Consider the following 26,040-nt stretch of genomic DNA (forward strand, 5'->3'; position numbering starts at 1 on the left):
GGAGAGAGAGAGTAAAAGCAGTAGACAGGGTTACTGGAACAGGAGTGATGGACTTAGTCCAGTCAGACTGAGAGAGATCACAAGGGCTCCTTCTTTGGACTGTGAGGAGCAAGCTGACCATGCTGTTGGATCTTCTGCACCTATTAGAGAGGTTCATCTGAGGACTTCTGACTACTTCTCTTAAACCTCACTACTGTTCATTTCTTGGACACGCTTTCGAATTTTACAGTAGGAATCAATCAGTTTAAGAGATCTGATATTCACAATTCTTTGATATAATTGTAAGGACTGTTCACATTTATTGGCTCAGAGAAAAGGTCTTGAAGCGACTGCTACCGGCATCTGACAGGCATTTGCGTCAGAGGTGTTTAATAGGAGTCTTTAAGAGGGAAGACCTTTCCACTGACAAGGAGGACATACTGACAAAGAGAAACAGTGGGGGGATTACAAGAGAGAGGGAAACCCCACAGAGCAATTTCTAGTTGTTTTATTAGTTGTGATGACTCTTTTCACAGAACTTTCTTCAGGACACCGACGGGTTTGAAAAGGGAGCCGTGCAATAGACTGGAGATATCAGGTAAGGTTAAGGTGAGCCCTGCGGCTCTACTCGCTCTGCTGAATGTCTCTGAATGTGTGTAATTGCATCTGGCTGACCACAATGTAGTGCTTGTACTAATCTTGGAATGAACTTTTAAACACCTGTTTACGGTCAGCGGTGAGCTTTTGTTGTGTAATGAGATGCTTTTTGCAACGCATTGTGGTTATAGGAATCTGTTTGCTCACAAGTTGCTGGCTCAGGATTGTTCAACCAAGAATAAAAATGACACCATTTATTCACCCTTATGTTGTTTAAAACGTGTATATGACTCTTTCTTCTGTGAAAGATATTTTGAGAAATGTCTCAGTGGTTTTATGTCAACACAATGGAAATATCTTTTGAGTTTTGCAAAGTCATACAGGTTTAGACATGAGGGTGAAATAAAGATGAATTTTTATTTTGAAGTGAACTATTCCTTTAATGGTAAACTTTGTCTACCTAAAATTCTTATTGAGCAATTGCTGACAAAGCAAAAGAAAATTCACAATTTAATAAAGATATTGAAATATCTGACTTCAATGCACACTTTCACTCTTAAAAATAAAAGTGCTTCACGATGCCATAGAAGAACCTTTTTTCGTCTAAATGGTTCAATAAAGAACCTTTCTGTTTCACAAAGGGTTCTTTGTGGTGAGAAAAGGTTCTTCAGATTATAAAAAGGTAAGAAAGAGATTGTTCTTTAAAGAACCTTTGACATTCAGTTCTTTGTGGAACCAAAAATGGTTCTTCTGTGGCATCGCTTTGAAGAACCTTTTAAGCACCTTTATTTTTAAGACTGTTGGAGACTTAAAATCTGAGAACAGTTTGTGACACTGTGCAATCTCTTTTAAAACTTCTATGGACACTTCTGTGAGATTCCCAAAATGTTTGAGAGAAACATCTGAGAAGCAAGAGGCTCTGTATTATCTCCATTACCCTCATTGCTGTCTAGGAAAAACAAATAAGACATTTAAAATATCTCTTGTGTGATTTTTCTTTTCTATGGGAGAGGGCTGTGTGCTTTCATAATCGTTTTTAAGCTTTGCCTCCCACCTCGAGACTCTCACAGGCTGTGCGGATTAGCATAGTTGCCCAGGGCGACATCTCATTTTGATAGTTTTAAGTGGAGGGTTAAACTTTGCAGGGCTGAAAGGAAGTCCTGCGGGCTTGTTGGGGACAAAGGAAGTCAGAGATTTGGGACAGCGTATTTTAGTGGCAACAGGCAGTTAATTGATTATAAACACACGATGCCTGTTATCAGCGTCCCGCACAGAGTCTAGAACAACAAAGCAGCTGCTGCACGCCCGCAGAACCAATAAACCTGTCTGCACTGAATTCAGTGCAAAAAGCGTCGTTTCCCTCCAGTGCTGACAGAGTCTAGACGGTTTTATAAATACACTTCGAAGTGTGATGTATGACAGAAAAAAGTGGGTTCTAAGAGTACAAAAGGGTGCAATGTAAAACACGACTAAGGGTTTTTTTCTCCTTTTATGCTTATAAAATACTATTTTTGGAAAAAGACATAAAAAGTATTTTGAATAGAGAGATACACTACTGTATAAGAAGATGCAATAAGATTCATATCTCGCTCCCAGAGCGAAAGTTTAAGATGGGACAGGATGCAGGAGACTGTGGATGTGTCTCGTTTCATCCCCTAGGAAGCCGTTTCCATCTGTAGCGATCAGAACGGAGACAAATCCTGAATCAGGCTTTGTTCAGTCAGTTTCTTTTTGAATGAGAGAGAGCTTATGGGTGAATGCGTAGACATTTTACACGTCAGCCTTTACCATTTCCCTTGTCAACAAAACGAACACAGCTCATAATCGTAATTCTAGATACAAACCACTCAGAATTGTTTATACAATGGTCTAGACCACGATTCTTCCATTTCTTCCTACAACCATCACACCAGATGTGTCTTACAAAAGCTTGGATTACCTGCAGGATGTTTAAAATCTAAACAGATTTACTACAGTACACATTTTTTGTCAAAGTTCAACATTTGTGCATTTCTGAACACGATTCAGAATCTGTGCTCATCATATTGTACAGTACGTTGACACCTCTGCACTGCATTATTCACACAGAAAAAAAGTATTTGACATGGCACTGTGACATAATCAATGAAATGAATAACCGTCAAATGGGTTTATTGTTAAAAGAAAACCGTGCATTCAATGTGTGTGTGTACTCTGTGAAGCTGTGCATGTATTTGTGTGTGAGGGCACACAGCTCAAGTGTTAGGTAAATGTTAGACTTCACCAGTCTGTGTGTGTGTGTGTGTGTGTGTGCGTGCGTGTGTGTGTGTGTGTGTGTGCGTGCGTGTGTGTGTGTGTGTGTGTGTGCGTGTGTGTCAGCTTGGCTCACTCTAATGAGGAGGGGTGGAATTCAAGGAATGCCATGCTCAGGTTGAAATGAGAGGAGCAGGCGAGAGAACGAGAGAAAGCGAGATGGAAAATGAGAAAGAGAGAGAGGACATCTGTTTTGTCCCTTACCCCCTAATTAAAGACTGAAACACTGTTACTGTTCTATGGAAAGTCTCACTTAACAGCTGCAATGCCAGTTAATGTACAACTGTGAACTCTCTAATTCAGTGTTTCTCAAACTTTTTCTGCCATTCCCCACTTTGGAGGTAGGGAAGGGTTCCGAGCCCCACCTGTCCCCAATGGCCCCAACATAATGGTAATAAACTTTGATCACTCTCTGTCTTGGTTTTGTCTGCTGGTGCAGAATTTCCGGTTTTCTTTTCATTCCATGTCACAAACTTTTCCATTAGGGTTGGGCCATCGTCCATCGCCGATGGCTGATTGACATGACGATGTTGAGCTGGCATCGTGATTCCAACAAATGTTTCACTTTCGTCACGTGACTCTCGCTGCTCTGCGCATTGTAAACAAATATGAACAAGGCTAAGACGCATAAAACCTCACACTGTACAGATCAGACTAGCCTGACTTTATAACTGCGCAGCTCGTGTTGTATAAAGAAGACGCGCCTCACTTTATAACTCTTGATGAATATAACATCAGAATAAGAATACAGTCAAGCCTCACTTTATAACTGTGAAGCTCGCGCTGTACAGATGCCTGAATTGATAACTGCCCAGCTCGCGCTGTTTAAAGATGTGTCTCTGCGAAGCTCATACCAGACACGGCTGACTTTAAAACGCCGCAGGGCGATGTCATTGTCCATCCCGATGTTTCAATGTAGCCATCGTCAGATGCTAATTTGGTAAACATTTCGACCAACCCTAATCCATTGCTAACTTTTATACCCCCACCTGTCACGTCTCTATTCCCCACCAGCCCGCCCCACACTGGACTAAAGCAATTGGTTAATACCAGGAGTAGGAAAAATGACTAATAAAACTGGCTCCCATGAGATGAGTTGAAAAACATAATTTGGAAAGACAACTGGAATTTCGTCAGTCCTTTTTTGTTATGAATTGCTTTTCATGAGTCGATTGCATATTTATTCCTTGATGAAAACGTGCTAAAGTTCAATACATAGTGAACCACATTGATGCAGGTCACAAAACTAAAGATTCACCAACATTTGAATCTACTGTATTAAGCAGTGGCATTTCATACATTGATGAGTAATTTATTCTTTGCTAGAACTAAAGCTTTCCTGTAGCTCAGTGGTTAGAGCATGGCGTTAGAAATGGCAAAGTCATGGGATCGATCCCAGGGACTGCACATACTCTGATACAAATGTATAGTATAATGCAATATCAGTCGCTTTGGATAAAAGCGTCTGCTAAATGCTTAAATGTAAACTCCTTTTATTTGCAATTTCTAGAAATCAATTCTACTTTTCTAAAGGAAGAGTTCACCCCCCCGATTCTTTCATCATTTACTCACCCTCATGTCATTCCACATCTGTATGACTTCTTTAGAACACAAAACATGTTTTGATGAATGTTGGTAACCAAACAACATTGGTCCCCATTGACTTCTATTCTATGAACACAAATCCACTGAGACATTCCTCAAAATTGAATAATGATGACAGAATCTTGATTTTGGGGCCAGCTATATATTTTTAATGAAATTCCAATTGGTATTTTCCATTCTAAGTGCAACTCAAATTCATGAAATTAATTGGAAAGGACTTTTCAATATAATTTCAAATTACACAACTCTGATCATAACAAAGCAGAACTCGTTTCCATTGACTATTATTCTTTTTGTGAAAAACATTTTTTCTTTTAAACAAGAATATGTGAAATAGTTGAGTTCAGTCATGCAGTTAGTAATGGCCCATCTGTAATAAAACACTGGAGGAGGTAAACTTCGCTTTGGCCTGTCAGGACACTTCACAAAGTGTCTAAAAGTGCTTCATGTAAGAAAGGACGGACTTTGGAGGATTGTTTTGTTCCCACCAAAGGGGGTAATGACAGCTTTGTGGATTAGGCAGATGTGCTTTCTCTTGTCTGTGAGTGCCTTTTCTGCTAAACCCATGACTAGAAGCGATCACACAGACGTTTCATCACAACTGAAGGAATTTCCACCGTCTCTTGGAGTGGGCCGGGAAGCCCTACCGCTTAGACTTGGGGTCTCCTTTGAATTTCTGTATCGCACGCTCTCGAGCGCATCTTATGTTCCACTGAACGAAACCACAGGTATCCCCTCTTACCAGACCCACACAAGCTCACAGGACCGCATCCCGTCCGCAGCATTAGATCATGCGAGACGGTGCCTGCTGTAATATCCCTGCTGTCAGACAGTGTGTCAGAATATCCAAAAAGTCACAAGTCCAACCTATCATTACTGGTCTGTTACAGAGACATGAGGTGGGGGTTTCTGCCCCTCCTGAGAATAATACTTTACAGTGGAAAGTGGAAAGGAGACAGAAATTGCTACTTTTGTTATTTTCTACTGCTGACTTGAGCTTCTTTCCTCTGCAGAACACAAAAGAAGATATTTTGGGATTGATGTTGGTAACTGAACAACGGAGGTACCCATTGACTTGCATTGTATGGACACAAAACCAATGTGGGTACCGCCATTGTTTGGTTACCAACATTCTTCAAAATATCTTCTTTTCGGAAGAAAGAAAGTCATACAGGTTTGAAATGAAAAGAGGTTGAGTAAATGATGACAGAATTTTCATTTTTGGGTGAACTATCCCTTTAAGAGCTCTGTAACCTCATTTAACCCCATACCAAGCCAAACCTGATCTGAGCAGCTGTCTCTATAGATCTTTCTTGTCATCAGTCAACAGCTTTTAAACGTGGGCGTCCCTGAGAATAAAGATCAGAGAGAAAAACCTTTTGTGAGGAGGGTCATTGAAAGCACTTTTAGACTAGTCATCATAAAACAGCAAAATGTGGCCATGAGAATAACATGTTTTTGTTGAAAGTTGCTTTTGGAGAACAAATGTGATGAGCTAATACTATCATGAACTGAAGTAATGGCCATAAAGATTTACCACAAGACAGGAAACGCCAGGAAGGGTTTCGTCAACATCATTTTTTTCTGTGAATGTTATGCAACTTTATCAGTAGCCGGAAGTACTAAAATAGTTTGGCAGGACAAATAAAGAGATAATAAACAATTTTAAGATGTGTGTTTACTGGGATGTTAAACATTACTATCATGAAGGGCCCTGTCAAGGGCAGATGAGAGATATACGCTAGATGAATCTGGGCTGATTCAGTTAGGAAGTCGAAATGTGGATCATGCATACTTGTGCATTTTTCTGACTTTATCTCTTGGTGTTTCTGTCATTGTGGATACTGTGTTAAAATAGCCTGAATCTCAGAATCTTGCATCAGTCCTGCTTTACTATACCAGACAGACAGCCTTACACCAAAAACATGTCTTTTGGGGACTCATTTAAGGAAATCCTGATATATTCATCATATTTATGTGATGCATTAATTTTATCTGTTTCTAATCTGTACTCCCTTCTCCCTTTTAATTATAAATCCTCTATAACTATCCCTCTGTCAGTGCTAGTATTTTAAAAGTGAACCTGAACTTTACAATAAATCAAATCCACTGACTTATCTCCCTTCTGGCAGTCCTCCCAGAATGTGCTACAAAATCTCCTTCAAAAAAAAATTCTCAAGTCATTCTCAAGTCACTCAACTCATGTCAGTTACAAGTCTTCAGTGCCTTTATGATAACATTGTGACAGACCTTTTTGCATTTGTTTACAGAGCAAAGTGATCTTTACTCCTCTGACCCAGGTCATGAATAATAGCAGCTTGTAATTTGCTCTACTACACAACAGATCCACTCCTTGAATTTGACTGGACAAGCAGTGCCCCAAAAGGGCAGATATTTCTTATAACCACACTGCAACTTTTTGCTATTTGTTTAAACCTACTTGTTTTTGCATTCCACAAAAAAATCTATGCTCTAATAGGCAAAACAACAACAAAACAGTTTCTAAGTCGCTCTATATTATTTAAAAGTATGCATTTACTGTATCAGACACATTTATCCAAAGTGACCTCATCAAGCTAGTACGGCAGAGATAATGCATTTTTGTATGCAAACCCCGAAAGCAAGTTAGCATTTTAGCACTTCCGATTCCATCGCCCCAAAGTCTATGGGGTTTTTGGTAAATCTCCTGAAATCAGATGTGTGGTTAACAAAACCACACGGTATTTTCATTTTTTAATCTATGACAAAACACACCAGTTATAACCAGCTCGTTATTTTTTAAAAACTTTATTGTGTCTTAAAAACGTCGGTTGCTAACAAATTACTAAAAACGACTACTTCCTTTGGCGGGGACAATAGATGTCACCACCAGTGCTGGGTGTAACTAGTTACTAAGTAATTAGTTACTGTAATTTAATTACTTTTCCCTTGAAAAAGTAAAGTAAGGGATTACTCATTTTTTTCCTGTAATTTAATTACAGTTACTTCTGATGTAATTAAACTAAATACTTTGTGTAATATATGTGTGTGCAATAATGAAATTGATATCAAAATTCAAAGTCAATCTTTAAAATCCATGCTTTAATGTACAATTCTCACATTTGTAATACTTGTACTACTTTATGTAGTTTTATATCATTTATTTGAATGAATTAAAAGAGCCGTTTCGTGTCTATCCTTGAATCACTTCTTAACTAATCAAGGTTGATATAGGATATAGAAAGTAATGAGTAATTAAATACTTTTTGGAGAGAGTAATTTGTACAGTAATCTAATTACACTACTGAATATGTAATTAGTAACTAGTAATTCATTACTTTTTCAGAGTAACTTCCCCAACACTGGTCACCACACATATAAATGTCACAAATAATGCAACATGGACACAAATCTCTAAAAACATGGATGGGGATTCATCTTAATAAAGTTTGAAAAGTTGTGTAAAAGATCTTGATAGACAAAACGTGTAAACATCACAAACGTTTGGGAATCACAGATCTTCCAAAAGTCTATGGGAAAAATGCATAGGCTTTTGATCGAGGGAACCAATGTGGCGCTAACTTCCGGGTTGGCCTACAAAAATACATCATCTCTGTGGCACTCTATATGAGTTTGTGAATTCTTTGAGAATCAAACCCATGAAGTTCTCTACCCGTTGAGCTACAGGAAAGCAAAAAACTTAATTTACAGTTATGCCATCATATGCATGGACTACCTGTAGATGCTTGTGTATTTGTGTATGCGGAGATCAGAGAACCTGCACACTGTAGGTCAGAAAGGTGTTGCACAGCGGCACGCTGTAACAGTATCCACCAGCAGCTTTCAATTAAATTTTCCAAAGACTATAACCCTCTTGTTATCCTTCCTCCGAAGTCTCCATCGCCATCTCTTACTGTTTCCACCCTCTCAAACAGCCCGAGGCTGTTTTTACAATAATACACTTGTTCTCTTTGAAATTTGAGGTAAACAACACAAAGCGGCTTCATAAATATCAAACACCATGCGCTGACAGGGTCTCGCAGAATGGCTTTTATGTAACTGGTATTTCCACAGTGAAAAAAAACAAAACTGACTAATAAATCATGTCACACTTTTCGGTGACTGTAAACAAAAATTTTAAGGACATCTATTCAGTAAAAGCAGGTGTTAGGATTATACAATTTCATCCAGGATTACCGAGCCTTGTAAACTTCAAGGTCTGTGCGAGCCTCGCACAGTGCATTTAGTGCAATACACTTATGATCAGATGTGTGTTTACGTGAACAAAGGGCTACATCAGATTTTCCATTCTCCCTCAGCGATGCTCAAGCCTCTGGCAAGGTTTAGATAACCAAGTGGCGTCATGTAGCGTTTATTCAGAGCTGGATCCTGCCAGGACATCGATGTTGACCAAACACATCCATTCATTCAACAGTATTAAACATAGTCTGTCACCTTGCAGCAGGGAAAGTTTGATTTTGCAACAGGATATTTGCTTTTGCATGGAGGCTGGGTTGTCAACATTGTCCTGATTATAAAACATGACTTTTCATTATAACTAATTATGGTTGCTGTTGGATTGATTTCTTATGGGATAAATCTTTATGATCGCTCTTGTAAATGAACAGTTCACCCAAAAATGAAATTCTGTCTTTATTCACTCACCCTTGAGTTGCTGCAAATCTGTATAAATGTCTTTGTTCTGATGAACACAGAGAAAGATATTTGGAAGAATGTTCTGTAGAAGAAAACAGTTCTTGGCCACCTTTGACTACCATAGTAGGGAAAATTGCTTTATACATTTCTTACACAAAAGGAGATATTATGAAGAATTTAGGAAAGCAAACAGTTCTGGGGCACTACCATTGCCGTTTTTCCTACTATGTTACTCAATGGTGGCCAAAAACTGTTTGGTTACAAGTATTCGTCCAAATATCTTTCTCTGTGTTCATCAGAACAAAGAAATGTATACAGATTTGGAACAACTTGAGGGTGAGTAAATGATGACAAAATTTTAATGATGCCGCATTTATGCAGCTGAAAACGGCAGAAGCTCAGCTGAAAACGCCCGCTGCAGGCACAGCGTTCTGCCCAAAGTTGAGCATTTTTCAACTCTGGGCACCTGGTCGAACGCCGGCGCTGATCGTGGGAAAAACGCATAGCACCAGTGCTGAGCGCGGAAAAAGACATCAACTGATGGCTTTTTTTAAAAGCGCGGCGTTTCTGTTGAAAACAATTGAAAAAACACGCCGGCCGCAGGCATAAACGCCTCGGTGGACACAGCCTCTAAGTCCAGAAGCTCCAGTTAACTTTCAAAATATAGGTCTGAAGAGCCTCATAACTCAGCCGGCCACACTCCTGTCTGTCTCTCAATCAGCCCTGGAGGAACATGGTGGCAGGCCAGATCATTTTTTCCAAGTGAAATCTAATCTGTCCCCAGAGAACTTCCCTGGCTGTATTAGAAACAGAGGCAGCTCACTGACTCTAGTAATGAGCTCACTGGGGCGTTTAAGGTTCAGAGGAACAGAGTGAGGTGCCAGATCTTCTGTCTAGATCAGTTGGGGTTGTGTAAGTTTGGTTAAGCTAGACTTGTTCTGAAATTGGTCTAATGCGTGAGCCTAAAGGGTGGAAAATATATCTTCACACACGAAGGGTGGCATTAAAGTCTAATGTACTATTAAATTTCAAGGATTACTAAAGAATGCAGAAAAAACACAAAAGCATCTTTCGAAAATGTAACTTATTTGACGTTTGACCCTAATGGCATTCCAAAGCTGTATGACTGACTTTCTTCTGCAGAACACAAAAGAAGATATTTTGAAGAACGTTGGTAACCAAACAACATTGTCCCCCATTGACTTCCATTGTATGGACACAAAACCACCAAGACATTTCTTAAAATATCTTCTTGAGTGTTCCACAAAAGAAAGAGTCATGTGCATGTTTTGAATGACATGAGGCTGAACTGTCAGTTTAAGTGGTTGTTAGTTATGCAGTTTGTTCTGTTTGCAATTCTCAATCTAATGAGATTTAATTCCCCCTTTTCTTTCTTCTCCTTCCACTTTCTTCTCTCCTCATGCAATTCACAGGCCTGTTTGGAGTGCCATCATGGATCGTCCTGGGCTGGTATGGTTGGTGTTGCTCCTGGTGAGTGGACCGATCCGAGGAACCGAGGGTGGCGCTCAGGAGTTTGACAGCAGTGATGAAGGTCCAGAGGTTGAATTCCTGTCAACGTCTCGCACCCGGCGGGCCCCCGAACCTCCTCCCCAAGACAAGTGCTCTTACACCTTCATTGTACCCCAGCAGAAGGTTACGGGAGCCATCTGTGTGAACTCCAAGGAGCCCGAGGCTGTGCTGGAGAACCGTGTCAATAAGCAGGAGCTGGAACTTCTCAATTCAGAGCTACACAAACAGAAGAGACAAATCGAGACTCTGCAGCAGCTCGTTGAGGTGGACGGCGGTATCGTCAATGAGGTGAAGCTTTTGCGCAAGGAGTCTCGCAACATGAACTCTAGAGTGACGCAGCTATACATGCAGCTACTGCACGAGATCATCCGCAAAAGGGACAATGCGCTGGAGCTGTCCCAATTGGAGAACAAGATCCTTAACCAGACTTCTGAGATGCTGCAGCTTACCAACCGCTATAAAGATCTGGAGTACAAGTATCAGCACCTCGCATCACTAGCAAATAACCAGTCAACGCTCATTTCCCTTCTCGAGGCGCAGTGTCAGAGGGGACCACCAGTTGTGGCTCCAAGGGTCCAGGCTCAACCTCAACCTCAGCCCCAACCTCAACCAAGACCCTCATCACCCATCAATAAGCCCAACCAGCCACCCACCTTCAGCCGCAACAACCAGATCACCAATGAGATCCAGAGCGATCAGAACCTAAAAGTCCCGCCGGTCCCTCCTCCCACAATTCCAGGTGCAACTAACAGCCCATCTACAACAAACAAACCCTCTGGTGAGTCTCAGTTTCATTCTCTACAAAAAAATTTGATTGCCAAGAACGCACAATATATGCCTCAATCGTGTCTTCCACGCAATTAGAAAAATTTCAACTCGAATGCAAAATCCGTGCGAGGAGCTCATTGACACGTCTGGTTTGACAAGTCCAGATGTGCAAAGACACTCTCAGTCGAGCGATGTTTTTTGTGTTGCACAAATAAAACCAATTAATCCTGCAAGTAATATAGAGCGAAGAATGCATTTGGTGTGAACAAAGACGTCTGAGCCCCTCTTGACAATAAAGCATCTGTTCTTGTCTCAGCTTCAAAAAGACAACTTTAACCTGGTCAGATGATGGACATGATAAACAAAGCAGTGTCATTCATTCAGGAGACACTCTTGCATGAACCCACTAAAAAAGTTAAGATAAATTAAATGTAATTTATTCAATGGAAAAAAAATCTTCGTCACTACATTTTATGTACATGCTCTTAATGTTGTATAGAAGAAAATCATATTTTTGTTTTAACTAAAAATTAGGCAGACTAATTAATGATTTAAAGCTTATTATTGACAATTTGTAGTCAAAGTAGTCATATTTTAAAGGTGCCAAAGAATTCATTGATACAAAATGTTAAATTGTTCTCTGATATCCACATAGAATGTGGCTTTACTAAGTGCCTGCTTGATATTGTCCCAGGTTCGAAAAACTGTCCCATTTACTTTCGTCACGTGACTCTCGCTGCTCTGTGCTTCAAATTGCATTGTAAACAAATATAAACAAGGCTTAAGGGGGATATAAACTTGCACGATACAGAACAGACGTGTCAGACTTTATATCTGTGCAGCTTGCGTTGTATAAAGAAGACGCGCATGAGTTTTTAACTGAGAAGCTTGCACAGTACAGATGACACGCCTGACTTGATAACTGCCCAGCTCGCGCTGTATAGCTCGTTAATCGACGTCACGCCGCATTTAATGTTGCGCCATCTTAGGAGGATGAATGCTTGTACGTTCAATGCAGTGTTTTGTTTTTCTTGTTAGATTAGGAAACATAACTATGGCAGGTCGGTCTTACTGTGTTAATAGCATTACGCAGAGTCATTCAGTAAAAGCCCATGGTTCTTTCACTTCCGATTTCTCCATATATCAAACAAAACAAGTAACGGTATGTAGCGAGGAAGGCGGGGCGAGAGCCGTGGGGCGGGTAAGCTGACACTCATTGCCAATTACGCCGCCGGTCCCCGCATGCCTCACGGGGGAGCTCGGGAGCATAAGAGGACGAGCGACCGGATCATCGAGAGAGAGGACCCGGGCCCGGCGGTCGCACAGCTGACACTCGTTGCCACTTACGCCGCCGGCCCCGCCTTACTCGCCCCACGGCTCTCGCCCCGCCTTCCTCGCTACATACCCCCATCACCCCTCACAGGCCGGGGGGGCAGCACCGAGCCTGTGCTTACTCCCCCCCCGGGGGGCCTTCTCCCATGAGGGCCCCAGTGACTGGGGCATGCACGGACGAGGCGAGAGAACGGAGCCGGGAACATCCCGAGCGATCGGGACGAGAGAGGGGAGAGAGGACAAAACAAAAACAAACAAACAAAAAAATGTGGTCCGGTTCCCTGACACGCTGCCGCTCGGTCCTCAGCCCAGCCGAGGCTCCTCCTCGCGGCGCTAGGTTGTGGTGCTGGACGTCCGGCGGACGGCCCGATCCTCCATCCGCCTCCTGGCGGCCGGCGATGACTCCTGGCTGAGGGCAGCCGGCACTCCCGCGCTCCCTCCATGGCCGCCATCCCACCTCATCCCAGGAGCACAACCACGGGCTCTCCGTCCCCACCGAATCCTCTTCGTTCCAGCACCACGGTCTCGGGCAGCCGCTGGTGGACGCCCTCGTCCACGCTGCCCGAACTCCTCAGCACCGCGAGGCCGCTCGGCGGCAAGGGCTCCTCGGCAGCATGTCCCACCTTCCTCCCGGGTTTCGGCACCAATGTAATAAAGTTCAATGTAGGGAAGGAAGGAGGCGGGAACCGGCGAACATTCATCACACTTTAATTCAAAAATAAATAAACAATAAACAGCAAATAACAGGCCGGCAGCCACCTCATGGTCGACTGCCGGCCACACAAACATAAACAAACTCCACTTAACTTCCGGGCCCGGGTCCTCTCTCTCGATAATCCAGTCGCTCGTCCTCTTATGCTCCCGAGCTCCCCCGTGAGGCATGCGGGGACCGGCGGTCGCACTGCTGACTTACGCCGCCGGCCCCGCCTTACCCGCCCCACGGCTCTCGCCCCGCCTTCCTCGCTACACGGTACATATCAAAACAATAATAGCAGTGGAGTATTATCCTCCCAAGATGGCAGCGCCACTGCAACATGCAACATAGGGCGTGACGTCAGCTTCACAGTTTCTATAAAGAAGACGTGTCTCTACGCAGCTTGCGCCTAGACGCGCCTCACTTCATAACGTCGCGGCTTGTTTAAGTGAAGTGAAGTGACCTATTAGTCAGATATGGTGACCCATACCTGAAATGTGACCTCTGCATTTAACCCGTCCAGAGAGTAGTGAACACACGCACAGCAAGTCGTGAACACACGTACACCCGGAACAGTGGGCAGCTATCACTGCAGCACCCGGGGAGCAAGTAGGGGTAAGGTGCCTTGCTCAAGGGCACCTCAGTCGTTACCCGCCGGCCCTGGGAATCGAACCGGCAACCTTCTGGTCACGAGTCCGACTCTCTAACAAGAGTTTCACTGTAGACATCATCCAATGCCAATTTGGTAGACATTGCCCAACCCTACTCACAATACCTGTAGAACTTCCGATGATTCGGCTGTGCACGTCCGGCTGGCCAAGAACATGGGCGGGTATATGCAACGTTGGGGGCGTACAACAGTATCGTTACAGTCGGTGTTATGTTGGGATTGGCCTCTTTTTCAGTGGTCTTTTACATGCACACGATTTACACAAGAAATAGGAAACAATAATGTTTGAGGCTCACGATGTGTCATTTCCATGTACATACCTCTTATTATTCATCTATGCCTAGGTAAATACAGTTCCCATTCTATGGCACCTTTGAGACATTGTAAACTGAATGATTTGAACTATTTACTACATAACTATAAATGCATAATGGAAAAAGCAGATTTCAGTGGTTGTATTTGCACTTTATCTGGTCATATGAGCATTTTTTCCAAGGCTATTTTCCACATGCATTTATCAGCAAAAGGTTCCACAAACTCACCTCAGAGAGACTCTAGCATTCACAATGAGACCACAGTATAAAAGAGACGTCTGTAAGGAAACAGAGAGAAAGATCCTGGACAGAAGACAAAATACTAAAAAAACAGACAGAAAATGTCTTCAGGGGACGATTTGGGAAATGGCATAAGGATGTGCCACATAAGAACGATGAAGCTGAGGTAGAGAAAAAGGAAAAGGCATCTGCACTGGAGTGAAGTCATTTATTCCAGTGGTACCAGACATGGGCGACCCAGACACAAACACACAGTTCTATCTTTTGTGTGTCTTCCTAGTAGACCTTGAGAGAGAGAAAAAGAGAGAGAGAGAAACAGCCTGCTGATAGATTTACTATGTTGTTTTAACGCGACCTGCACCAGTGAAAATCCTCCTCGTTTCCTCTTCCTTCTTATCATATCTCTCTAGTAAAGTTCACTTGACTTGATGGATACGTCTTCAGCTCTAGGTCATCACCTCATCCATCTTTGTGAATGCTAGCTAGATTTTTTTAACAGATTTACCCCAAAGTTGTTTTTCCCCTTCCACAGTTTTTTTTTCTGTGCCATTAGACCATTAGCCAGTTCAATCTTTCTTTCGTGGCACTGCCTGTTTGCCTTCTTTCATACACACGCATACTGTTGTCCAAACTCCTTTCCGTTTGTTTGCCAGACCTAACAGCTGCATCAGGGCTCTAGAAGCGAACCAATTTGGTAGCACGTGCGACCTTATTTCTCAATGGTGCGACTAAGAAAAATCTGAGGTCACACCGGTGCGACCAGCCGTTCGAGGGAGAAAAAAAGTCTCAGAGACTCTGAAAGTATCCCTGTGATTAAACAACAGACAAATTAGGACCATATCGTGGTCTAAACCAATCAGAGATAGTGAAGGGCGGACCCCCCTCTGATTGGCCGTGGTCCAGATTTTCCTGTACGTGTGTGTACCAGAGGTTGCGTTAACCGAAAATTCTCTGTCATTGACAAAAAATGTTTACCAGTGACGGAAAAATCTGAAGGCCGTCCGTCCGTCCGTCATTTTGACGGATTACAATGAGGGCAATTTGTAACTCCCCGTTTCCCTTCATTAGCTTCATTAGAGCGTGATATGCTCGCGAAGGGACGTGCATGTTTTCACCTGTCATTGTTAATGACTAGACTAGACATATGTGATGCGATCTGGGAAAACCCGTCAGATGTTGCGCTGGGACACCTATCAAAGTAAACCACATAACATGAAGAATGAAGGAGTATCAATGCACATTTCCCGCCAGTCCTGTGTAAACTACGGCATGCAAAGTTTTTTATACAATGTTTTCATGAGATGACAGAGCTAAACATACAAGGGATGATCAAAAGTCCAGACACTATGCACATGATAAACAACGTAAAACTTGCTTCACTGCTTATTAGTTGTTGTCCGTAATGTTTGCTAGTTTCCTTGTGTAGTGATAATGGCAGAGCTCTCATTCTTTAAGTGTGCCCTGCACCATTTTCCTTACTTTCGTTTTATTCAAACGGTTTTGTACAGTATTTTTATAGACTTCAACACTGGGAAATGTTTTTTTATTAAATTGTTATTAGAGTAAGTGTTTTACCACAGTAAAGTGACTTTTCCTTGTGATACTGGACTGTTGTGCTTTTATTTTCATCACTTAACTTTAAACCCGTTTTTCTCCAAATTCCGTTCCTGAAAATCATAGCGCTTCAGCCGACCTCAGCCACAACTTTTGTTACATACACAAGGTATGAGCAAAATAAAAACTGATTTGGAAAGGGCTTGAATATGGTATCAAAAACTGTAATATATAAATTTGCACCATGTGTTGGGTTTTCCCAGATCGAATCACATATGAACATAAACATAAAATATATAGATGAATATAAACAACAAAGGCTTTATTGGGCATTCAGTTGTATTAAAATACAACAAGTTCCGAGACGCAAGTACAGAGTGATGACGTAACGAACATACTAATTACCACCTAACGCCACCTTGCACCATAGAGACGGGTAATAATAGATTTTGGCGGATTTTTTACGAGCCTGTCAGTCAAAATAACCTAGCGCCTCTGGTGTGAAATGCGTGTGCTGCAGTCAGACAGAGAGGTGAGGAGTCTATAGCCTCGTCAGTTAAACAGAGTGGATGTAGCCGCCGCGGATGATGAGAGAAGATGAAAAGAACGATTGACAACTTTTTGTGAATAATGTTAAGTTAAGGCCTGATCCGTCCGAAAATCATAAATAATGCTCTGACACGGAGCCATCAACCTCCCAGGTTATGTCCATTTATCTTAGGATGTTTTAAGTTTCAGTTCAGTGAAGCACTTTAAGCACCAACACTTTTTCAGTAAGTTAACTTTCTTGTAGAATTGTGCTTCAAATAAAGAACTTTATGTTGACCAGATTGTTAGTTAATCATTTACAATGTCAAGTCAATTTTGCCTATATGGACAGCGATTTAAAAAAAAGTGAACTGGTAAAACTGCGGTGTTAAATGCGATGCGGTCGAAAATTTGGGTGCACCTAACTTTTGTGCTGGTGCACCTAAGAAAAGGCGCACCAGTGCAACCAGTGCAAAAGGTTAGTCTAGAGCCATGTGCATTCATCACAACATTTCTTCACACTGAAAATGTACAATAGGTCAGATTTGCATTGAAAAGCACAAGATTTTCTTTGGAATGTTGAAGCATCAGGTTTTTCACAAACTAGGGGAGTTCGTGCCAGCTCAAGTGCATGTTAAACTTTACTACCTACTAAAGACTACAATCTTGTTCATTCATGAGTGTATACGGTTACAAGTGAATTACAAAAGATTCAACCTATAATTTCAGCTCTTCTGTTTGAGTTTCCATGGCATACAGATTCTCTTCCCTATTAAACAGAACGGTGGGAGTTTTTTAAACATGCTGACAAGCAGAGTTCTCCGCTGGAAAGTAAGCAATCTCTTCAGAGCTCAAAGATATGAGGGAATGTGCAATGAGGTTTCATTAAAGTTCATGTACATAATCGAAAAGGGTACATGTGATGTTCCGCCTACAACTCTGATAAAACAAACAAATCATCTGAAAAAGAAAAACAGATGGGTCAAAAAGTCCGATGTTCAATGTTGTTACTTTTTTGCAATCTAATACAGAATGTTTTACCATAAATTCATAACAAATAAAAAATGGCAGATCTTTTAAAAGATTTAAAAAAATATAAGTATTAGTATGTATTCCTTTTGCTTCATATACAAATGCAGAATCTTAAATAATTTAGGGCCCCTTTTCTTTGTTCAAATTAAAGTTTGTTCTTTAATCTTCTTTTGAACAAAGAAACTATGGACAAATAAACACTGTTTACTGTATTTCTAAGCTTAAAAAAACTTTCTCTGCCTTTTGCCCCCTAATGTATTTCTATTAAATGTCATAAGTCTATGCAATACTTGTTTCCTGTCATTCTATAAATCTTCTGTCACAATAAATAACAGGCTCCAGGGTTTGGGAATGCTGGAATGGATTCAGTTGTTTTCACGGCAAGAGGTTAATGAGCCCCATCTGCATAGTTTGCTTAAATTTGTCAGGTAGCGTGATTTTGCTTCTCTCATGCTGTGAAAATCATCCAGACAGAGAGATTTCAAAATCCAGTATTTGAAGATCTTACAACACACGCACAACCTGATATCTGTGGCGACTGTGTTTGTGTTTCCTTAAGACACAAACACACAGGAATCCTCAAAACATTACATTCTTTCCCTTGAGATTACGCAGTCTGTTGTGGCACGCAGTACGGCAACAACACCATGTTTCCGATTAGCAAAGGCTGGAATTTTTATTAGCATAATTATTTTAAAAAGCAAACACAGCAGCCATACTATATCAAGTATGTGGAAATGATAGAGAAGCAAGAATGATCCACATGTCTGAATTTTACCATCTAAGCTTTATATGCAGAGATTACTAATATGTTTGGGAAAGAACTATCATCATTATAAATTATATAACTTTATATCATATTTTTGAACTTTTTAAACTCTGGTGGCTCACCAATCACACACAGGACTAAAGGCCTGTTCACACCAACAATTAAAAAAAATTAACTAAGAGGTAAATAAAATTCTAAAAATACAGAGGAGCGATATCTCTGGGATCACTTTCAGAGCGACTTTTTTCAGATGATGAATGACAAAACATTGATAGCCAATTAAAATCCGTTAAAATTTAAAAGGCCACACACATTTAAAATGTGAAACTTCAACATGAGAGCTTATAATAAACTAATGTAATCTTACAGTAATTTAATATATTTTTGTATTTATAGTTATCATTCTTGGTGTGAACAGTCAAGACAAACTTATTCCTTTACCAGTTCTTCCAAACTCTTACTGTTGTTCACCTTCATACACTTTCATTCAGCCTATACATTTTTTTTGCAGCAAAGACCGAAACTCACTAAAGCTACTTTCAACGTTTCAGTGAAAGGCACATCCAGATGATTTTTCTAACTTCAAGAGTGATGAAGGCGCTGAAGTGATTGTGAATGAGGGGTATACTGTTGGCCAGCCGTCAGGCATGAGGCCTGCTTTTTAAAAGCTACAAGATGAGAGTAAACGCTAAAATGTTTCCAGACTACTGTAGGTAAACCACAGGGCTTCAGAAGTACTTTAAAGACTGAGATCTAAGATAACACGACTGTCTGCCAGATTTGACAGCAAGGATCCCACAGCTAAAATACACAAACAATAATGGAACATATGAGGTCATCGCCAGCTTGCTTTGAAATCTCAGGTTGGGTTGAACATTAATTTTCCATCTGTAAGAAACAGCATATCATAATATATTGCTGCTGTCTTTTTGAAACCTTACAATATTTCATGATTTTAATTTTTGATCATAAATCATTAATATTAGTTATCTTTTGTTTGTCACTCGGTTTTACAAATATTTAACCAATATAACGTATTAAAAAGTGCTTGTCAACTTTTACATTCCGGAAAAGCTGCGAATTTTGATATCCGAAGTTTCGTAAGGACAGCGATGATATTATGTACAAGGCAATCTGGACTACTTGAATCTGATTGTTTGATTGTGGCACAATATTTTTGAAAAATGACCCCTGTCCGGATAACTGGATGCTTATCTTGAAAACCTGTTTCCTCCATACCTGTGTTTTCATTCTCCGTGGTCTATGCAAGTAAGCTAAAATAACAATTTCAACTTGATATTCCACATCCTTGTTTATTTAGTTGGTTAGACAAATACACAAATAGTGGTAAAAAATAACCAAGATAATGTGCAGCCGGTGATTATTATAAAATAAACCAGTTCAGGTTGACGCCCTTGCAGTTTTATCTTGTGATAAGACCTTCTTACTGGTGTTTCAGCAGGATTATGTCATATTAGATTACTTCAAAAAGTTATGACAAATGTGGATATATGGATATAATATGGATAACCCAGCCTCACTATATACAGTGTGTGTATCAACATAGTGTCACTGTTCCTCCATTTGTATAGGGAATTATTTTGAAGACAGGACTGACTTATGAAAAGCGTTTTCCTCTGCATCTCTTTGGAAAAACATGGAAGTTGGAGCCATATTTGACACATCCCTATAAAAACACAACTCTGTGCCCAGGGAAGTTTGGAAGTGCTTGCTAATCTACTTGCTACTGTTGCATTATTTAGCAAATGGGTCTTTCTTTGGCCTCAGTGCCAGCGTTATGTTTGGCTGGGAGAGGAGAGACAACGTCCCAGGCCAGAATGGCAGCCAAGGTCAATCCTCTTTAAACTAAAGGCTTTTCCAGCTGTGCCATGAACAAAAGAGCTATCTGAGAGCAGTGTGCAGGGAAATCCTGAGTTTGCCTTTCAGAAAAAAGTATAATTCTTTTTACATGTATGCATTTACCGGACACTTTTATCCAAAATGACATACAGTGCATTCAATGTATACATTGTTTAAGCAGTACAGGCTTTGGCTGCCATTGAACCCATCACCTTGCCGTTGCAAGCAGCAGTCAATGAGACATTGCTGCAGCTCTGCACCTGAATTTGCCTTCAAGCAAAACACTAACTGTATGTTTTGTCATGTTCCTGCTATAAGATTTCCTATAAAGGAACTGTATCAGAGAATGACAACGGAACAAGGAGGTTAAAATTAACGTGCAAATTGAATAGGGTAAATATGTTTTCGTGTTTTTTGTCTAAGGTCCATTCAAAGACTGTCTGCAGGCTCTGGAAGACGGCCACACTAACAGTGGCATGTATCTAGTGAAGCCGGAGAACACAAACAAACTGATGCAGGTGTGGTGTGATCAGAGACATGACCCTGGTGGCTGGACAGTCATCCAGAGAAGAATGGATGGATCGGTCAACTTCTTCAGAAACTGGGAGACGTATAAGGTAATACAATATTATAGCTTTTATATACAGTAGAGTAGCCAAAAGTGATATCCAGGGGGCATATTTTTACAATATTTGGTTTTGGTTTTATTGACACTTCAGGTTGAATTAAACCATCAAAATATGAGATGTATGGTACAAAATAGACAAAGCACAACATTTTGAGGAATGTATGATATTCAATTCAATTTCAATTAAATTTTATTTATATAGCGCTTTTCACAATTTTCATTGATGCAAAGCAGCTTTACATACATCATAATAAAATATTTAATAAAAATAATACAAGGGAAAAAATTAAAGAGAATATTTGTTATTAAGATATATGGTATTATTGCAAGTATTTCTCTATGTACACTGATGTTAGTGGATTGTCAGAAACTGTAAATTATTCAATCGAAGTATATTTAATTTAGGTATATTATTATTTCAAATATTGTTATCAGGACTGGGAGCCTAAAATTACAATATACTACCAGAACAATTTGCAATGATACCAAAACGTGTGGAAAGAATATATTTGTTAAAATATGTTAACGTGCATGTGTGTTGTTGAACGCAAGTTGTTTATATTTATGGATTAAATTGGCAGTCTCCCAGTGAGTGATATATATATACAGTATATAGTGATACATACAGTGGCAATAAATGACTGTCTGAACGTAATTGTAGTCAATTTACAAACAAATGCAATTTATGTTAAAATGTTACCAAGACAGCTTGTTTTTACTGTACATAAGTGAATCAGTTGTCACATGGTCTATAACTCTCGCCTGCTTCACATAAGCTAACTCGGAAGTCAGTCAATGCACAGATCTTAAAGAAGTTTAATGAGGAACATATGGCAAACAGAAACTACCACACGGCATTGACATGCCTCATTGCAAATGGGGAAACTCACTCAATTATTTTCTGAACATTCATTTGATTTATATGTATGCGTAATATGCTGTAGAATACATAAACAGATAATGTTCTGTACTTATTAAGTATCAGGTTTTCAAAGCGGTAGCAATCCTCTACAGCTTTTTTGAATCGTCGCCAGGTTCAAAACAGGTTTTCAATGCCCTAGAAGTAGTATTAGCACACGGGTGGTTCAGGAATTACAAGTGTCCATGGGCTTAGAGAGCAGACTACTGATACAAAGTATGTGATGGCTAATACAGACCTACTAGTAAAACCAGAAACAACAAACAGAGAGAAAGGAAAACAGAGGGAGAGAGATGTTAGAAAAGCGAACCAAAACTGTCAAAAGACATTTAAGAAATCCAACAGTAAATGGCAAATTGTCAGTCATAAAGACATGACAAAATATTATACAGTAAGTAATGTAGACTAAGAGAAATATTTGACTTGGTCCATCAAGTGCTCAATGGCAGTAACCTCCTCTGTTTTATTACAGCAAGGCTTTGGAAACATCGATGGAGAATACTGGTTGGGGCTGGAAAACATACATTGGTTAACCAACCAGGGGAACTACAAACTGCTGGTGACGTTGGAAGACTGGGCTGGACGCAAGACGTTCGCAGAGTACGCAAGTTTCCGTCTCGAGTCCGAGGCCGACTTCTACAAGCTCAGGGTGGGCCGTTACCACGGCAATGCCGGTGACTCCCTAACTTGGCACAATGGGAAGCAGTTTACCACTCTGGACAGGGATCATGATGTGTACACAGGTACAAAATGGAGATATTTACAACTATAATACAGTGGTTCTAAACTGGTCTATATACTTACATTTGGCTTTTTTCTCAGGCAACTGCGCTCACTACCAAAAGGGAGGCTGGTGGTACAATGCCTGTGCCCACTCAAATCTGAACGGCGTGTGGTACAGAGGAGGTCACTACCGCAGTCGCTATCAGGACGGGGTTTACTGGGCTGAATTCAGAGGAGGCTCTTATTCTCTCAAGAAGGTTGTCATGATGATCCGACCCAACCCAAACACCTTCCACTGAGCAGCACAGAAACACAGGGCACAAACTCATGACTGCTTGCCCATGTTCCCCCTATACAGTGCAATTCACTTAGACTGTGTTTTTTTAATTATGCTTTTTAAGTAAATACAGTAGCTAGATATAACATGTGCCTAAAAACATGGGGAAGTAGCAGAATTGTGAGCGACTACAAAGTCAGAAAATAAAATGTCTGATTGTTTGACCTATTTTCCTTAAAACCTAAAATGGTACAATGAACATCACAAATTTTTTTAACCAAATATTCCATCCTGATCTCACAAGAATTCGTAGCTATTTTACGAGGCGGCTAATTCGTATAATTTCGTATGTGGTGAATCTTACAAAAACAATGATAATTAGAAAAAAGCCATACTGAATCCCTAAACCTAACGTCACTGGTGCGAAAGCAAATCGTACTAAAATGTACGAATTAGATCGCACGAATTCATACGAATTAGCCAAAATTTACCACCTCGTAAAATAGGTACGTTTTTGCTGTGAGATTGTGTTGAATATTCAGTGCAATTGCGACTGTGTTGTCTTGATTTATTTCGTTAAAAATGCCACAGATAAACGAACAGTACTCATTAATTGTTACGAATAAGACACAGGACGTCCGATCCGGTGATAGTTGGATACTGTAGTTTACGCTTTCCTAGTTTATTCGAAGCTCAGAGAATATATATTTCCTGATGAGATGAATGACTCATATTTATTTCAGGGATGTCATTTTTGAAATTCATATAAATGCTACAGTTAAAAAAATGCCACATCTTAAAACAGTCATTGGTTTGGTTCACTTAAAAACTGTATTTACTGTGTAAATTAGCTGTTGGTATCAAATGAAGACCCAGCACATGTTTATACATATAAACATAATATTGTTGAAAATAATGTGTAATTTGTAATATACTGTAAGTGTAACAGATTTCCCCATGTACTGTCCAATTGTTGCAATAAAAGATGCACTGTACAGCTACACGTCTGTTGCTTAGAACATCTGCGCTGATTTTGGTATAAGCTGTCATAAAAATGTGTATTCAAGTAAAAAGAAGAAAAAATAAAGAGACCATTTCAAATTTTCATTTAATCATCATTTCTAGATGTATTGTGGCCATTCCCGTCCAGTGTCTGTTGAATTTCAACAAAATCAAACCTCAGGAGTCATGCAACAGCAATGTGAAAGACTGACAGCATGACAAGACTTTGCACTTTTCCTAAATACATATATTACTGTTAAAAAGTGAATATGAACTTGTTTTCTTTGCAGTATTTGAGGTCTGAAAAAATACAGAGCATCTCCTGTATCTCCAGTTTTCATTTTCTGCAAGTAGAAACAATATTCACAGAATGAAATACAAAAATGATCATTTTACCTAAACACATACCTATAAATAGTATATTTAAAAATCAGAAAAACTGATTTCGAAATGGTCTCTTCATTTTTTTCACAGCTGTAAGTTCTTTGACAATTCAAAAAAACTAAAATAGGATAAAAAGGTCCATCAACAATAGTTGTAACATTCCAAAATAAGTTAAGTTCTCAGTCATCAAAAACAAACAAAAAGCATATTTACAATGGAAATCAAGGGGAACGGTGTATATAAAGATTGAAAAAATGCATTCCTTGTGTTTTGTTTAATGGCTTGGGAGTCAACATTTATTTCTGTACATAACTTGCACCTCTCTCCATCCTTAAACCATGCAAAGCGACAAAAAATCTTTCCAATAATGGAACAGGCCACTGGAAAAGCCGAGTGGAAAAACAGATAAGAAGTGACAGGCTGCTAAATCTCAGTCACAGTCTTTCCGTACCCGCTCTCCACTCCACGTTCAACTGACTGCTGTTGAGAGACATTCCTTTGCTTAAAAACAGAAGCATATTTCTGGAGTTCCCTGCGACTAGACCGCAAGTTACAGGCGGCAGGTACGGCAGTCTGCGTGGCGTTGTGTTTGAGAGAGCTCTCTGTTTCTGCAGGAGACACAGTGTTTACTGACGCCGCCCAAGTGGAAGCAGACGTTCAATGTGAATTATGTAAAGGAAATTCGGTTAATGAAAAAGACGTATGTGGTGGAGCGCAGACAGCGTGCGTCAGCCCTATCCCCGTATTTACCTTATTAAAAAAATGACTGTGCCTCTTTCTGCATTTCAGTTCCGATTAGTTTCAGATTTTGACGTTCTTTGTCGTTCTCTGTCTGTACCAGAGTTTCTAGACAATGTGAGTTACAACCTTCTCATGTTATTTCTGCCTGGCCTGTCATTTATTCGCATTCCACAATGGCACAGAAGCACCTGGAAAACTCCAGTTCAGACCGTGTGCCTGGACATCCAGCATGTGGCAATGACATACTGAACGGTCTGCTTCATGTCTACACAGAATCAAACACCCATGTCTAAAAAAACACAAACATGGCCTCTCGTAAAAACAAGACAGCAGTTGGAAACAGATCCAAACAATCTCCTCGGCACAAAGCCTCAGATCTCTTTCATGATTGAGTCGCATTAAGCAAACAGATCGTACTGTTGTATAGTAAGAGGATTATAATCGAGTTGGGATCTGGGCCCTGTTCCCCAGGAGAGTGTTGGTTTTTGGGTATTCCTGAAGGAAGCATCTATTTCCAAATGCTGTCACAACTGTCTGCAGGATTGCTAGAAGAGACTAATGCATCTGTAAATCACATCCCTCTGAGCTTCTGCAACTAAAAAGTCTTTACGTAAAAGAGAAATAGCAGCTATTAGGAGCAGTTAGTCTGGGCAGGTGCGTAACTAGTGTTGGAATTAGAGAGAAGGCAAAACACGCTTTGTCACTGTTTTGAATTCCAGAAAGCAGGAAAAAGATATAAGAAGTATATAAACAATATGACAAAAACTATGTCAAGACCAACACAACAATTTTCAAAACAATAAGGGAAAAACCATACGATTCCATTCAAGGATTTGATTCTTGGGTTGAGGTACTTCCTCCACAGAAAGTTATTTTGTTAATCAGCCAACAACATTTTTTTAAAACAAACATGGACCAAAGAATGCAAAACATTGGGTTTTTAGACAATTAATTTGCAATGTGCATT

General features: G+C 40.3%; 2 protein-coding genes across 2 annotated transcripts in view; one reads left to right on the forward strand and one right to left on the reverse strand.

Moving 5' to 3' along the window:
• Nucleotides 1-23,941, forward strand: angptl2b (angiopoietin-like 2b). Its single transcript, XM_057356153.1, has 6 exons — nt 1-151; nt 516-577; nt 10,542-11,416; nt 20,823-21,016; nt 22,419-22,689; nt 22,769-23,941. Exons 3-6 carry the CDS (start codon nt 10,561-10,563, stop codon nt 22,966-22,968), a joined length of 1,521 nt encoding a protein of 506 aa, XP_057212136.1. The 5' UTR covers nt 1-151; nt 516-577; nt 10,542-10,560; the 3' UTR covers nt 22,969-23,941.
• ralgps1 (Ral GEF with PH domain and SH3 binding motif 1) overlaps nt 1-26,040 on the reverse strand; it is a 112,977-nt gene that overhangs the window by 51,909 nt on the left and 35,028 nt on the right. The window lies entirely within an intron of this gene.

The sequence above is a fragment of the Triplophysa rosa genome, linkage group LG17 (assembly GCF_024868665.1).
Source record: "Triplophysa rosa linkage group LG17, Trosa_1v2, whole genome shotgun sequence".
NCBI lineage: Eukaryota > Metazoa > Chordata > Actinopteri > Cypriniformes > Nemacheilidae > Triplophysa > Triplophysa rosa.